Here is a 14,849-nt window from a genome sequence, read left to right on the forward strand (position 1 = left end):
CAGCCTTGAATTTTATGGCATGCCAAGTACTCATCCAGGTACTTTTTAAAGGATGTGAGGCAACCCGTCTCCACAACCCTCCCAGCCAGTGCATTCCAGACCATCACCACCCTGAGTAAAAAAGTTTCTCAAATTCCCCCCAAACCTCCCACTCCTCACTTTTAAATTGTGTCTTCTCGTAACTGACCGTTCAACTAAGTGGAACAGCCCCTCCCTATCCACCCTGTCAATGCCCCTCATAATCAGGTCTATCAGGCTGCCCCTCAGCCTTTTCTCCTCCAGAAAAAATAACCCAAGCCTACCCAACCTCTTTTTATAACTTAAATGTTCCATCCCAGGCAATACTCTGGTGAATCTCCTCTGCACCCCCTCCAGGTGCTCATGTCCTTCCTACAATGTGGCAACCAGAACTGCACACAGTACTCCAGCTGTGGTCTCACCAAAGTTCTATACAACTCCATCATGACTTCTCTGCTTTTGTAATCTATACCCCGATTGATAAAGGCGAGTGTGCCTCTGCCTTTTTCACCATCTCATTTACCTACCTTTCAGCCTTCAGAGATCTATGGACAAATACGCCAAGGTCCCTTTGTTCTTCAGAACTTCCCAGTGTCAAACCTTTCATAGGATATTTCCTTGTTAAATTACTCCTTCCAAAGTGCATCACTTCACATTTTTCAGAATTAAATTCCATCTGCCACTTATCCACCCATTTGACCATCTCGACTATATCTTCCTGTAACCCAAGACACTCAACTTCACTGTTAACCACCTGGCCAATCTTTGTCTCATTGGCAAACTTGCTGATCCTACCCCCTCACGTAGTCATCTGTCCTTTATATAAATGATGAACAATAGGCGGCACATCATGGATCCCTGTGGTATGCCATTGGTCACTGGCCTCCAGTCACTAAAGCAGCCACCTGTCACCATCTCTGTCTCCTACTGTTAATGATGTGGATGTGCTGGCGTTGGACTGGGGTAAACACACTAAAAAGACTGACAACACCAGGTTTTAGTCCAACCGATTTATTTGATAGAAAGCTTGTGCGTTTACTATCAAATAAATCCGTTGGACTAAAACCTGATGTTGTCAGTCTTTTTACTGTCCTACTGTTAAACCAATTATCAGATCACCCTGTATCCTATGTGCATTAGCCTTTTTAATAAATCTCCCATGTGGGACTTTGTCAAAAGCTTTGCTGAAATCCATGTAAACTACATCAACCGCACTACCCTCCACACACTTGGTTACATGTTAAAAAAAATTCAATCAAATGGATTTTAGTATAGTTTTTTAGAATTGTTCTTACTCCAGCCTTTTCTGCCAATATTTCCATCCTGGTTAATACTATCATTGCAACCTTTCCTTTATTCAATTGTTCCTCGCACTTGGGAGGTACTTGGGCTCAAGGTGTTGAATGGAGTTGAAATATTTTGGATAGTTCGGTAGTGTCTCTAACCAAGGATATCGTCATATGGCAGTGATCAAATATTAGCTTTGGTTAGGTGCATTGACTTGAATGGGCGCCAGTGTGGCGACTAGATGAATTTCACAGTAACTTTGTTTTTGTTAAAGCCAGTTAATTTTCTCTTGATGTTCTCGCACTTCAAAAATGAAACAAACATGTCTCAAATAACCATTCTGACAAGGGATAATTGTCCCTTTTAGATGGGACATTAATGTTAGTAAATACTTTGCTTTGTATGCTTAGCCAATTGTCCATTTTCCTGCTAAAACAATGACATTTCTTTTTTTTTATTAGAAAGTGTTAAATTTAAGAACTGCCACATGATACCTACCAGTCAACTACGCCCTACTGAAGTCTATCTGGAAATCTTAGATTATTTTGTTGACTGAAGATTGGCCACATTCCTGAAGCTGGATGTCATTGAAAAGTTCATTGTGTTAGAAGTTCTGCTGCTGCAGTGTAAGTTCTTTGCTCATGTGAAGAGTGCCAGGGTCAATATCCAGGACCTCAAGGTGGATTTCCATTCAATATAGTGAAAGCAAACAGAACATGGCCTTATCGTCACCTGAAGAGGCCTTTTCCAATCAGACCCCTTAATGTGGCTGGTTTGATATTGACTTTTATCTCATTAGGAAATCAATTCAGTCTGTCCTTGTGGGAAGGTCTTGCAAAGTTTTTAAATTGTTTAATCAAGGGAATATTTTCCATTGAAGTAGTTCCCTCTCTGCTTTCTGTCAGTGTAACATCACTGTCTCAACAGCTTTCAGCAGATCATAAAAATAAATCTCTTGTATTCATTAATTTTTTATTATGCTATCGGATGACAGATGGCAGCCTGGTGAAGCATAAAGTGTAAGCGCAAAGCTCAAGGTCGTTTGTGAACAGCAGGAGGGCCTGGATGTGGAATTAGTTTGAAACTTACTGTCAGCTATTTACTATTCATTACAAACCATACATATTAAAACAAATTCCGATGTGTTCACTTAGCATAAAGTCAGACAGGTTGAGCATTTAAAACATGGCACTTCTGATTGCAGATAGATTGAACACTCAAATAATAGAGTGGGGTTTGAACCCACAACTTGGACTTATAGGCTATCGCTGAGTGAAGGGAGTCAGGGTGATAATCATTTTTACTATTCATAGCTGCTCAAAACTGGACATCCTTGAGGCACTGTGCACCATCAGAAGAAGCAGGATTGTATTCAGCCACAATCTGTAACTTCACAACCTGATATATGCCTTATTACCATCAAGCCAGAGGAACCAATCCAGATGCAGAGAGCAGCAACAGCTTTATCTAAACATGAGATGCCAAGTGATGAAGCTACAAGCCAGGATTACATACATGCCAAGTAGCCAGCAGCATGGTGCAGATAAAGCTAACTGATCCCAACAACCAGAACAGCAAAGCTCCACAGTCCCTCCAGATCCAATCATGAATGGACAAGTAGAGAACTAACATTCCCAATGATGGTGGAGCTCAATTCACTAGTGCAAAAGAAATAGCTGAAGGATTTGCAGCCATCTTCAACCAGAAGTATTGAGTGATCCATCCCAATCTTCAAATTTACATTAGTTTTCAGGCAATTCAATTACTTTAAGCAAGATTTATTGCTTCTGGTAAGGTGTGAGAAGTATGAATAGCAATAGTAGTAAGGCTTATTAATAGCAGTAAGGGTAATTGGTATTGGTAAGATTTATTAGCAAGGTCAACTAATGAATAAGACAGCACTGCTTCTACCTCTGGGTGTACATCCTGTGCGATGTGGGAATGCCAGGATGCTTCCTGTGTTCTAGATAACCATTTGTGCAAGAAATGCTGTCAGTTGCAGCAGCTTGAACTTGGGGTTTCAGAACTTGAGCAGCAGTTATTTTCACTGTAGCACATTCGTGAGGTTCAGAATTTTGGAGGAGGGAATGGGTGACTATCTTACAGTCATAAAGGAACAGGCAGGTAATGTTCAAATCCCCTGGGTGCATCAAACTCTGCAATCAGTATTCATATCTGAAAACTGATAAGGGTGATGGTTCATCTGGAGAATGTAGTCAGAACCAAGTCTATGGCACCACAGGTGGCTCAGCTGCTCTGGGGTAGGGTGGGATGGGGCAGAGATTCAAGGAAGACTGGAAGAGCAGTAGTGGGAGATTTGATAGGGGAATTGATAGGTGTTTCCATGGCCACAGACACAAACCTAGGATGATGTGTTGCCTCCCTGGTGCCAGAGTCAAAGATATCATTGAATGGATACAGAGCAAGAATGAACATCCAGCGGTTGTGGGTCCACATTGGTACAAATGACATGGGCAGAAAGCAAGATGTGGTCTTACAGTCAGAATTTGGGGAGCTAGGCAGGAAATTAGCAAATAAGAGCTCAAAAATAGCAATCTCTGGATAACTCTCAGTACAGTAAGAAGTCTCACAATACCAGGTTAAAGTCCAACCAGTTTATTTGATAGTAAACCCACAAGCTTTCGGAAACGCTGTTCCTTCATCAGGTGGGTGGAAAGTTCTGATCAGAGAATGATCGGAACTTTCTGATTCTGAACAGAAAATTCTGATCAGAACTTTCCACACACCTGACGAAGGAACAACGTTTCCAAAAGCTTGTGAGTTTACTATCAAATAAACTGGTTGGATTTTAACCTGGTGTTGTGAGATTTCTTACTGTGTTTACCCCAGTCCAATGCCGGCATCTCCACATCATGACTCTCAGTACCACATGCAAATGAATGCAGAAATAGGAGGAGAAAGCTGATTAATGTATGGCTGGAAGATTGGTGCAGGAGGGAAGGTTTTAGATTCCTGGGACATTGGGACTGGCTCTGCGGGAAGATGGGACCTGTACAAACTAGACAGGTTGCACATAAATAGAGCCAGGACTGAATTCCTTGTGGGTCATTTTGCTAGTGTTATTGGGCAGTGTTTAATTCGGTATGTGTGTGGGAATTAGGAGATAATATCAGAAAGGAATACCAAGGGGCACAGAATAATGGGAGGGATGGACAGCACTGCAATAGTAAGTTAATAGGTGGGGTCTGAGTAAGAGAGAAAGTAATGAAGTCCAAATCAGGGTTAATGTGGAAGTTATGAATATACTAAGTGCAGTAAATAAGATTGGGGAGTTACAGGCACAGATGGCCTTGTGGAAATACAATAATGTGGCTATAACTGAGATCTGGTTCAAAGGAGGGCAGGAGTTGGTGTTAAATAGTTCTGAACACAAAGTGGTCAGGGAAGATCGGAAAGTAAGAAAGGAGCGAGGGGTGGTGCTACTGATTAAGAGTATTGCAGCGCTGACAGCAAGAACGTCCCAGAGGGTTTAAGGACGGAATCTGTTTGGCTAAAGCCAAGGAACAAAAAGGTGCAATTACATTGCAGTCTATGGGCAACCAACTAGTGGGAAAGATGTAGAAGAACAGATTTACAAGGAAATTACAGAGAGGTGCAAAAATTATGGGGGAGTTTAATTATATATAGGGATACCTGTAGAGTAAAGGGCAGGGAGGGGAAAGAATTCCTAGAGTGTTTTCAGGAACATTTTCTGCAGCAGTATGTTTGTAGTCCAATGAGAAAGGAGGCACAATGAGACCTGATTGTTGGGAAGGCGGTGGATCAAGTGACAGAGGGAGAACATTTCGCCAACAGTGATCATTATATCATAAGGTTTAGCCTGACTACAGAAAGGGAAAAAATGCAGAGTAGGAATAATTAACTGGGGAAAAGCCAACTTCAAAAGGGGTAAGAATGGAGTGGTTGAATAAATTGGGAGTCAAAGGTTAGTGGTAAAAAACACAATGGCTGAACAACAGGCTACCTTTAAAGAAGAGCTAGTTCGGACAGAGTCAAGGTATGTTTGAAAAGTAGGGTGTTTTGCTCAATTTAGGTGAATTCAATTAGTGGCATGCAGCCTAATTTCTGGACCTCAAATTAACCCTGTAAACTGACAGAGACATAACCATCAGGTAAAGACTCAGACATCACTGGGATTTTCCAGCCTGGTCTTGGTGGGATCTGCCTTGGAAAGATTCAGTGACCCAGCCAAAAATGCACTGATTTTCCAGAGGACCGGACAATCCAGTGGAGATGGGCCCAGAAAATACCACCTGCTGAATTAACAAATAATCCCAAAAGATAAAATATATTTATCAATTAGCTAAAGGAGCAAACAAATCAAAAAGTATACTTATCAATAATACACTACACACTGCATTACTTCAAATGGATGGTCAGTCCAGAAGTGGATAGGTGAGCTGTACTCTTCTCGCCGATCAGAATTCTACCTCTGTTACCCAGGATGCCTTTATTTGAAGAGCATAAGCAAAGCGGCTCCCAGAATCCTACTTTATATCAAATTCTAGCATTTACAAAAATTATTTCACAGGATGTGGGCATTGCAGGTTAGGCCACCATTTTTACTGCCCATCCCCAAATCCTCTTCAAAAGGTGGTGGTAAACCCAGCAACCACAGGACCGTCAGTTTAAATTTGGTGATGGAAAACTTCTAGAAACAATAATTTGGGATTAAACTATAGTTACATAGACAAATGCAGATTAATGAAAGAAAGTCAGCATGGATTTCTTCAGGGAAAGTCAAGTTTAACTAATTGCTGGAGTTATTCGAAGAGGTAACGTAGACAGTTTATGACAGCAATGTTGATGTGGTATTTATAAACTTTACTGCTTCATCAATTCTCCTTGTTATTCCCTCAAAAAATTTGATTAAGTTAGTAAGACACGATCTTCCCTTGACAAAACTCTGATCCATCCATGCCTTTCTAGGTGAAAGTTTATCGTGTCTCTCAGAATTAACTCTGCTAATTTGCCCACCATTGTGTCATAGTGCCACACAAGTCGGGAAGTATGATGGAATATTCTCCACTTGCCTGGATGACTACAGCTCCAACAAAAATCAAGAAGCTCATCATCATCTAAGGTAAAGCTGCCCTCTTGATTGGCACCCCATTCACCCATCACCTTAAACATTTAATCTCTCCACCACCAGTGCACAGTAGCAGCAGTGTATATTATCAACAAGATGTACAGTTGGGATTCATCAAGACTCTGTCAAAAGTATCTTCCAAACTCACAACCTCTACCACCCAGAAGGACAAGGGCAACATTCGCATTGGAACAACACCACCGGTAAGCTCCCTTCCAAGCCACACACCATCCTGACTCGGAAGTATATTTCCATTCCTTCACTGTCACTGTCACTGGAACTCCATTCCTAAGAGCCTGGTGGATGTACCTATACTACATGGACTTCAGTGGGTCAAGAAGGTAAATCACCCTTACATTCTCAAGAGCAAATAGGGATGGGCAATAAATGTTGCCTAAGCCAGCAATGCTCACATCCCAATAAGTGTGTGTTTTATATTGGCAATTTTAGAAAATAGCTTGACATTTTTATGGTTTAAATTGTTACCCTTCAACTAAAGTAAAACGAGAGAACATCCTGCAAGGCGTTGTTCATTCTGCTGTCAGGAATCTCTGTATTCACTGGTTACATGTCCTTTAAAACAAACAATCTTCTAAGTAACATAAGAATTAGGATCAGGAGTAGGCCATCTGGTCCCTTGAGCCTGCTCTGCCATTCAATAAGATCATGGCTGATCTTTTCATGGACTCCGCTCCACTTACCTGCCCGTTCATCATAACCCTTAATTCCTTTACTGTTCAAAAATGTATCTATCATTCCCTTAAAAACATTCAATGAGGTAGCCTCAACTGCTTCACTAGGCAGCGACTTCCACAGATTCACAACCCTTTGTGTGAAGAAGTTCCTCCTCAACTCAATCCTAAATTTGTTTCCCCTTATTTTGAGTCTATGCCCCCTAGTTCTAGTTTCACCCACCAGTGGAAACAACTTCCCTGCTTCTAATCTATTCCCTTCATAATCTTATACATTTCTATAAGATCTCCTCTCATTCTTCAGAATTCCAATGAGTATACCCCAGTCTACTCAGTCTCCCCTCATAAGCCAACCCTCTCAACTCTGGAATCAACCTAGTGAATCTCCTCTGCACCACCTCCAATGCCAGTATATCCTTTCTCAAGTAAGGAGACCAAAACTGTACACAGTACTCCAGGTGTGGCCTCACCAGCACCTTATACAGCTGCAACATAACCTCGCTGTTTTTAAACTCCATCCCTCTACAATAAAGGATAAAGTTCCGTTTGCCTTCTTAATAACCTGCTGCACTTGCAAACCAACTTCTTGAGATTCCTACACAAGGACACACAGGTCCCTTTGCACAGCAGCACGCTGCAATTTTTCACTATTTAAATAATAGTCCATTTTGCTGTTATTCCTACCAAAATGGATGAGCTCACATTTACCAACATTGTACTCCATCTGCCAGACCCTCGCCCACTCACTTAGACTATCTACATCCCTTTGTAGACTTTTAGCATCCTCTGAACACTTTGCTCTTCTACCCATCATAGTGTCATCTGTGAATTTTGACACACTACACTTGGTCCCCAACTCCAAATTGTAAACAATTGCGGTCCCAACACTGATCCCTGAGGCACACCATTAGTCACTGATTGCCAACCATTTACCCCCACCCTTTGCTTTCTGTTAGTTAACCAATCCTCTATCCATGTTATTACCCAAATCAATGCTAATACATTACTCCATCCATACTAATACATAACAGAAAGGAAGTGAAAATATTTTCATCACCTGTGCTGTACATTTTACTTGACAAAATGCTGGATCAGTAATGCAGCCGACTACTTTGAGCTGTAAACTTGGAGACAGAGCCATGCTGAAGGGAGTGAGTGTAAACAGACGTGCAGTTTCCATGGAAAAGGTCAAAGTTCTGTGCAGAGAAACCCTCCTGTCTGAGGAACAGGGGAAGCTGGTTTCAAATATCCAGTAGAGCTGATGTTTCAGGAAGTCAGAGCTCCTGTAGCAAGGGATATTCAACACAAAAGGCCTGCAAACTATTGAGGACCAAAAGGAAAGACCAGTTAAAAAAAATCAACTTGGGATATTTTACAGTAATGGAAGTAACAATTGGGTACTCTTCATTCCAGATGACCTACTGAATGGAGGTCAGTCACCAGTGGAGTGCCCCAGGGATCTGTTCTAGGACCCTTGCTGTTTGTCATTTTCATAAATGACCTGGATGAGGAAGTGGAGGGATGGGTAAGTAAGTTCGCTGATGACACGAAGGTCAGTGGTGTTGTGGATGGTCTGGAAGGATGTCAAAAGTTGCAGCAGGACATAAATAGGATGCAGGACTGGGCAGAGAAGTGGCAGATGGACTTCAACGCGGATAAATGCGTAGTCGTCCATTTTGGCAGAACCAACGGGATGAACGAGTACACTATCAAGGGCAGGAGTCTTAGTAGTGTTGAAGAGCAGAAGGATCTTGGGGTCCGGGTCCACTGGACTCTTAAATCGGCCTCGCAGGTGGAAGAGGTGGTCAAGAAGGCGTATGGTGTACTGGCCTTCATTAATCGAGGGATTGAGTTTAGGAGTCGGGAGGTAATGCTGCAACTTTATAAGACCCTTGTCAGGCCTCATTTGGAGTACTGTGCGCAGTTCTGGTCGCCTCACTATAGGAAAGACGTAGAAGCTATTGAAAGGGTACAGAGGAGATTTACAAGGATGTTGCCTGGACTGGGAGGCATACCTTATGAAGTTAGGTTGAGGGAGCTGGGTCTCTTTTCCCTGGAGAGACGAAGGTTGAGAGGCGACCTGATAGAGGTTTATAAAATGTTGAGAGGAATGGATAGGGTGGATTCTCAGAGGCTATTTCCCCGGGTTGAAATGGTCGCTACGAGAGGACACAGATTTAAGGTGCGGGGAGGAAAGTACAGAAGTGATGTCAGGGGTAAGTTTTTCACTCAGAGGGTGGTGAGTGAGTGGAATCGGCTGCCATCAGTGGTGGTGGAGGCGAACTCGCTGGGGTCTTTTAAAAGACTTCTGGATGAGTATATGGGGTTTTATGGGATTGGGGGTTATAGATAGGTGTTGATGTGATTGGCGCAACTCGTGGGCCGAAGGGCCTGTTTGTGCTGTAGTGTTCTATGTTCTATTATTCAGTGCTGAAAACACAAACATGTGAATGTTGAAGAAAGGAGAATAACGTTTGGCTGGAATCCCCTCCATAGCCAAGCAATCTTCCATACGTGTTGCCCTGACTCACAAATGTAGAACAAGATGTTAAGTTGTTGATTTTTTACAGTGCTGGAGATGACTGAAGTTTGCACTGTAATCTCAGTAATTTAGATAGTGACTTCTCTCTGCCCTTTCCCCGTCCCTCTCTCATTTTGTCTAATAATTGATCACTTACCTTTCAAGGTTTACAGATCTTGCTTCCACTACCATTTCTGTTTGGCATTCCATGTCAAAAACAAAACACTAACTGAAGAATATTTCCCTTCCTTCTTCCAATAAGGTCCATGAAGCAAATTGTTTTAATGGAATTTAGAAGGACTTACAAGGATTTACTTCTGATATTCCAGTGACTTGGCATCCTTGTCCTACTCTACTGGCTTAATTTGGAGCAATTTTCTGGATTTTCATTTCCAACTATTTACTTTCTTTCCCCCGCATAAAGTCAAATCCCAGACACCATGTTTAACGGCTGAAAATCCCAACATTTTTCAGACCTTTGATGTGAGTGAATCAGTCCTGTGGCTTTTCCCTGCACTGACTCCAGCAATAGGAAGTCTTGTTTCTTAGCAACCAGAATGGGAGACCACCCAAGATGAAAGCTGGCCAGAACATTATACATTGTCCTCCACTGGAACTTTGCTCAGTAGATGGAATAATTAAGTATAAGTCAGAAGAAATCATGATTTATTGCACAACATACCCTCCAATCCATTTGTTTATGTTTTCCGTTCAATTCTTTGAACTTAGAATTGTTGAAATGATCTGACTCCGAGGTCAGGATTTTCCAGTCGCATTCCCCCCAAGACTGGAAAATCGCACCCGACGTCAACTGACCATTGCATGGCCCTGTCCCACCCGCTACAATTTCCATCATGGACGGGGCAGGAGAATTCCACCCCATTAGTCTTTTGTATATCTGCATCCTACATCAACCTTAATAATAGTGCATGTGCTATGACTTCCATTATTTGTATCTGGTTTCTGTTATCTGTGTGAATCAGCTCAATGGAGCTGGCATGGCTTTTTCATACCAACTCATTCCTGAAGAAGTTACATATGTTAAATCAAACGCTCTGCCTCTAAGCACTGAACATCCACAATCTTGCCAAAGCTTGACAGAGTCAGGATCCCATTTAGCTGGCTGTTTTTCTCTCAATCTTGCTGTTATCCTGTTTCAATATGGTTAGTCCATGATAGAGACAATTAAGCATCAACATACTTTATGATTTAATTGCACCCTAGCAAAGAGTTTATGCACATATGGATAGGACAAAAAGAGGATATACGTCCAATAAAAAAATACCATTTGCAATAACTTTTCTTCAATTTTAACTTTGCTTGTAAGATTTTTATTCTCAATAAATAAAGTTTATCTCAAAGTGATTTGATATAATGTAAATATAGATGATTGCAGAATACTGCCTTTTTAGTTGTAGGGACTAAGTTTGAAGTTCATTCTGCACTGATGGGGTGAAAGTAATTTACAGTTGTGCTTCCACAATTCCAAATATCTGCATGAGTATTTTGCAAATAGTGGCAGTAAAATAGCTTATTCCATTTTAATTATGGTAATCTTATAGAGAAAAAGAATACCCAGAGCTAATCTGTATTTTTGGGGCTCAGCTTTGCCCCTCTGTCTTCTTCAGGTCCAGTTACTTGTCTATCGTTCATCATCTGGAATGAGGCAACGTTTCCTGGTTTCAGTTAGTGCTGGCATGTAAGTTGTCTGGACAAGATGCTCAGCAGCACAGCAGGTGGTGGGGAAATGGGGAGAAATAGAGTTTGTCCCTCAATTTCCCCCACTTATTTCGCGAAGAGCTGCATGCCACTTGACACCATCTCATCTGGGAGTCTGACAGACACTGAGTTTGCATTACACATCTTGGAATGATTGCACTGTGGCAACTGATGTATACTCTATTAAAACTCTTATTTTTAAAAAATTATGTGCATTATGTTTTTTGCACAAAACATTGAATTTGGAGATGGATTCGTCACCAATGAAAGCAAAGGAACTGGAAAGGAAAAAAATCTTCAATTTCATTTAATACTGTCCTTTGCAATTTTGTTGTTGCTGAATGCTTTTAGTCCAAGATGTTGAGCTCAGATTACTGGAAGCTGAAAATGTGTGTGCAAAACACCACTATATAATTACAATCGTAAAAATATTCTACAAGTTTTGAGTTAGTATAAAATATCTATTTTCCACAATTGGGATGTGGCAATTAGAACTTTTAACTTCTTACATATTACTACTAATAATTTGAAGCTCATCACATGCATAAGTAAAAACAAAGTGTGTTCAAAGCCTAAAGCAAAAAAGTGAATTTGTCAAGTATGACATCTTTTTAAAAAGTGAAATAATAAAAGGTGTAATTTTAATTACCTCCACAACTACATCTGATCTGAACCTTAAAAAGAGGGAGGGAGAACACATGAGGTACTGAATCACAAAATCTATCTTAAAACTTGAAAGGAAAAGATTTTTAACTTAATGTTATTCCTGAGCTTGCAACTGAATCATTTTTTTTTAAATGTTTAGCTTTTATAATAGAAGTTAGGCACATTATTGTAGAACAAGTACTTTGCATTCTGCGATCCATGAATCATTTAGACATGATTTTAAACTATAAGCATAGATGAGAATTCTAATGTTTAAAAACGGCAAAATCACACTGACATTGTTAATTTAAATTAAAATACTACAAAGGATTGTAGTAAAGCAGCAATTAGGAGGGGAATAGCAAAGAGCTTTTCTTTTGCTGTCAAACTTTCAAGTTTAATCTTGGTTATGAAAAAGGCACATGAGAACACGGATAGATTTAAGCTGAACCCCTTCAGAATTAATTGGATGTTTGAGCATTTGTGTATTGATCTGACAAAAATTGAAAGAACATTTTTCAACAAAGAAAACTATCTAAAAAGTTGCTAAATGTGGATACTAACCAATGATTTTCAACCTACAGTTTAGGTATATGCAAATCATTTCACTACCTTCTCCCCCCAACCCACTTTATTTTGACCTGGGGATGTTGTGGGGAAAGAAAATATTACATAATACTTTGCTGGATTTGTCAAAACCTCTGCAGAGAAAGGAAAGCTTCAAAGTAAAAGCAAAGAGGAGAAAACAATCTGGAATAAATCATCAATTAAATGCATTCTTAAAATAGGCAGAGAGAGATGCTTTTTAAATGTAACTTCTGAAGACTATAAGAAACTCAGATTATGGGATAACTTCTTTGAAATATAATTGGTAGAAGGTATACGCTTTTCAGTGAAGAGTTTCAATTATATTTATTAATTATCCTAGCTCTGAGTGACTAAGTTAGTGGTATAGAGGTAAGAGACACCATCCGCTTGCAGTTGGAAAGTTTGGTCTGCAATTTGCTCTCCTTGCATCTGCTGTGAAGCTCGGTTCACAGGGATTGTTTGAGTTGATGGTTCAGGAGCATGGGCAGATCGATTCCGTTGGAGGTGCTGAGTTGCTTCCTGGTTCAAATGAACTGGCTGAGTGGACTCCTGCCCAAGATTAATAGGCTGTGATGTGCCTTGTGCTATCTGTAGTTGCTGGGCTTGGTCCTGGAGGTGTTCCATTGCCTCTTTAGTCAATGTGATCACATGCATCTGCTCCGGCTGTCCGGGACACTGCTGATTTTCCACCATGCCAATGGCCTGGATGTGGTCTGTTTGGCCAGGCTGAGCTACCAGAGTTAAATTCTGCACGTGCTCACCTTGCTGAGTCAACAGAGCCAAATTCGAAGCCTGGTCTTCGGGGAGATTCTGTGACCCCTCCGCCGAAATAATGCTGATGCTCTGTGCGTGGTTGGGCATGAAATTAATGTTATGAACGTCATTTGTCACCACCAGCTGTATCTGTTGTTCACCTGCAGTAGGAAGCTGGTACTGCTGCAACTGCAAGATAGTCTTCACCTCCTCTGTACCCCCATCAGCTGGAACATTAATAATCTCATGGGTTTTCCTCTCTTTGCCGTGAATCTTCATATGGGACCTAAGGTTGTCAGCACGAGTGAATCGCTGATTACAGGTTGGACATACAAAAGGTTTGTTTCCAGTGTGCATTGCATCGTGACGTCTTTTTGCGCTTGGATCAGCAAAAGATTTTCCACAGATTGTACAGGTAAAGGGCTTTTCTCCCCTAAAATTAAATAAATATGAGACACTATTTTCCACATATAAAATTTGAAAAGTAACATTATTTCCTTCCCAATCAAGTAGCACATGTTCAGACCAGCTGGAAGGATAAAGAACTGGTAATAACCCAGGGAATTAGGGTCAACATTCTTTTTGAGATATATATTAATATCTTGGACTTGGATATACAGAGCATAATTTTAAAGTCTGAAGATGATGCAAAACTCAGAAAACTAGTAAACACTGAGAACGACAGTAGCAGGCTTCAACAAGATGCAGAATGATGAAATGGGAAGACACATGGTAGATAAAATATAATGCAAGCAAGTGTAAATGGCATATCCTAGGAGAATGAGCAGAGGCAATATAAACTGCATTGTGTAATTTCAAAGCTGGTGCAGGAACAGAGAACTATAGGTGAAAATGCAGAAATGTTTAAAATGACAGGATAAGTTGAGAAAGTGATTAAAAATAGCACAAGGGATCGTTTGGTTTTATAAACAGAGACATAGAGGATAAAATCAAGGAAGTTAAAGCTATATTGGTAAATCATTAATTACAGCTCAGATGGAGTGGCTTGTCCAATAATGGGCAGCACACACTAGGAAGGATGTCAAGGCTTTGCAGGAATTGCAGTGGAGATTTATCAGAATGATACCAGTGATATAGGACTTCAGTTACATGGAGAGATTAGAGAAGTTACGTTTGTTCTATTTAGAATAGGTGAGGTTAGAAAGAAATTCAATGCAGGTGCTCAAAAACAAATGAGGGTTTCAATACAGTAAATAAGAAAGCATTTCCAGTGGTTACTGGAGGACATCAATTTAATGCAACTGGCAAAAGAATCAGAGGATTTATTTTTAAGCAGAGAATTATGATTATCTGGAATGAACTATCTGAAATGATGTTGGTCACAGATTCAATAACTTATAAATATATAGCACCTTTAATGCAGAAAAACATCACTAGGTGCTTCATAGCTGTATTATTTGACACCAATTCGCAGAAGCAAATACTAGAGAGGATAAACAAAACCTCAGTTAAAGTGGTAGGTTCATAGAATCATAGAAACCCTACAGTACAGAAA

The 14,849-nt window shown here is 40.6% G+C and overlaps 2 protein-coding genes across 5 annotated transcripts in view; both read right to left on the reverse strand.

Moving 5' to 3' along the window:
• The window catches only part of ppil6 (peptidylprolyl isomerase (cyclophilin)-like 6), a 42,929-nt gene extending 34,565 nt beyond the window's left edge, over positions 1-8,364 (reverse strand). Inside the window, exon 1 of the mRNA XM_080192883.1 lies at positions 8,165-8,364. Within this exon, the coding sequence (XP_080049009.1) occupies positions 8,165-8,287 (123 nt within the window). The 5' untranslated portion in view covers positions 8,288-8,364. The remainder of the gene's footprint in view (positions 1-8,164) is intronic.
• Positions 8,365-10,756: 2,392 nt separating this feature from the next.
• The window catches only part of zbtb24 (zinc finger and BTB domain containing 24), a 36,468-nt gene continuing 32,375 nt past the window's right edge, over positions 10,757-14,849 (reverse strand). For all 4 annotated transcript variants that reach the window (XM_080192887.1, XM_080192888.1, XM_080192889.1 and 1 more), the window contains one exon: positions 10,757-13,766. In XM_080192887.1, the coding sequence (XP_080049013.1) occupies positions 12,917-13,766 (850 nt within the window). In that variant the 3' untranslated portion in view covers positions 10,757-12,916. The remainder of the gene's footprint in view (positions 13,767-14,849) is intronic.

This window comes from Carcharhinus amblyrhynchos, chromosome 7 (genome assembly GCF_965287045.1).
Source record: "Carcharhinus amblyrhynchos chromosome 7, sCarAmb.v2.hapA, whole genome shotgun sequence".
In the NCBI taxonomy this organism is placed as follows: Eukaryota; Metazoa; Chordata; class Chondrichthyes; order Carcharhiniformes; family Carcharhinidae; genus Carcharhinus; species Carcharhinus amblyrhynchos.